This window comes from Austrofundulus limnaeus, unplaced genomic scaffold (genome assembly GCF_001266775.1).
Source record: "Austrofundulus limnaeus strain Quisiro unplaced genomic scaffold, Austrofundulus_limnaeus-1.0 Scaffold62, whole genome shotgun sequence".
Lineage (NCBI taxonomy): Eukaryota > Metazoa > Chordata > Actinopteri > Cyprinodontiformes > Rivulidae > Austrofundulus > Austrofundulus limnaeus.
The window spans coordinates 241345-243267 of NW_013952464.1; the positions used below are offsets into that span (position 1 = coordinate 241345).

The following is a 1923-nucleotide window of genomic DNA, read 5'->3' on the forward strand; positions in this document are numbered from 1 at the left end:
ATGGAACACAGCCCTTGCTGTTAGTGTGATGTCATCATACTGTGACAAAAGCCAACGCCAACTCTGCTGAAGATGGCATTTAAAATTTAAACTCAAATTGTGTTCATTGACAACAATTTGGATGGTACCTGTCGTCCGGAAGCTCAGACAATCGCTGTAACTGCAAGTTTGAGGTCTTGTAGGGAAGTGTCAGCAGCATTAGCACAGTTAGCAGCATTAGCGGTTTCTGTTGTCGCAGGATGATGACATCATAAGAGCAGAACACCGACAGCAAAAGCCGTGTTCCATTCCAAGGTACTTAAATGTAAATTTCAGCATTTATAATTTAACTTTTTACATTTAGATTTCAAATTTAACATTTAGAAATAACATTTAAATTTAATATTTAGTAAAATATTAGCAACAAAGAAGAGCAGTGAGCTAAATAAGAATTAAATGTTAGTGAATTTTTTAAACTAGGATTTTACACTCAGAAAATGAGCTAAAAGATGAAAATGTGTTAGTGACATTTATAACATTTTATTTTACCCTTGGTGTCTCATAATCAGCAGAGGTGGTGAGATGATCTAATCAGTTAATTAYATGTAAAAAAGTTAAACAGATCTAACTGAGAACAATGACTGGTTTCCCACTATGTCTTTGTTTTGCAGTGAGGCGCTCCTGGCTTTCATTTCCTTTTGCCTATTCGTGCCATCAGTTCTGCGTTSGCTGCCGCTTTGGTCCTCATGTCCTGGTTCTTGGCAAGGTCTATGAGGACGCTGAGGATGCTGGTGGGGACGTCGAGGGACAGGGCAAATCGAGACCCCTGCTGGGCCCGTTTGGGCACTTGGGAAGCCGGGCGCGGGGGTCGTGCCCGCCTGAGCACCAGGTGGTGCTCCGAGCGGAGGAGCGAGTTCAACACGCCGCTGCGGTTCAACGTGTCGAAAGCCAGCACGTCCCTCTGCGTGTCCTCGTCCAGCCGGGTGAGGGCCGGGCGGCTCCTCTGGCTCTGAACACGCCAAGGCAGCAGCAGAGCCAGGCAGAAACACACAAACACACTTCTCATGGTCAGCACTGTCTGCAAAAGATGAAATCAGTCCCACGTTAGACACCTAATTGGGGATTGTTTATAAGAAATATTCTATTTTGCTTAATTTCTGATTTGAGTTCTTCYAAATCTTGATTTTCTTTTTAAGGTAACACATCATGCAGAGCATCAGTTCTGTCTGTGATGCAGAGAAACTTTGTGAGGGTCAGTAAAAATAATACTCACCACAGTGAAAAGTTGGTTTCTTGACCAAAGAAAGGCAGTTGTTCCTCTCAGATCACCTGTGTGCAACTGGACTGATTTCTCTGTGTTTGAGCTCCTGGAGGAAGGACCTGCCCAGTTGGACTGAAGTTGGCGGCTCGTCCTCGGTTCCTTCAGTCCTCTCTGAGATGCTGCTCCTTCCCCTCCGATTATCTCTTACATACCCCATCGCCCTCCCCTCATTTCATTTCACTTCCTGTGCACTCATCCTCTCTCTAAAAATAACATGATGCTAATCACAATAGCTTTGCCTTTAATGAATTAGAAAGTCGCCTCAGTTTGGAGTCAAAGCCATGACCGCATCTGAAGTTCAGCATCAGCGAGCTGCAAGAAGAAAAGCTGTTCTGGTACAAACTGGAACATGYRTCTAAAAACAAATACAGGTTTCACGCTTTTACAGCTTGCTGTTAAGTAATTGTTTATTTATTTATTTTTGGTCTTCAGTGTACTTCTGTATGATATGATTGGATTTTCTCACAAATTTGAGCAATTTAAAATATATATTCAGATCTGAGATGAATGAAAGTCACACAAAGATAACTGCAGCCTGTAAATCTCTTGACAAAGATTTTGCTTCTGTCTGGTCCCCTGTAAGGAAACCTCACCCCTATTATGTCGCAGAACACCCCAAATAC

General features: G+C 42.9%; 1 protein-coding gene across 1 annotated transcript in view; it reads right to left on the reverse strand.

Annotated features, from left to right (window-relative positions):
- The window catches only part of LOC106518500 (urocortin-3), a 6307-nt gene extending 5126 nt beyond the window's left edge, over window positions 1–1181 (reverse strand). The window contains exon 1 of the mRNA XM_014009817.1: window positions 651–1181. Coding sequence (XP_013865271.1) covers window positions 668–1045 — 378 coding nt within the window. The 5' untranslated portion in view covers window positions 1046–1181 and the 3' untranslated portion in view covers window positions 651–667. The remainder of the gene's footprint in view (window positions 1–650) is intronic.
- Between the last annotated feature and the right edge of the window lie 742 nt (window positions 1182–1923).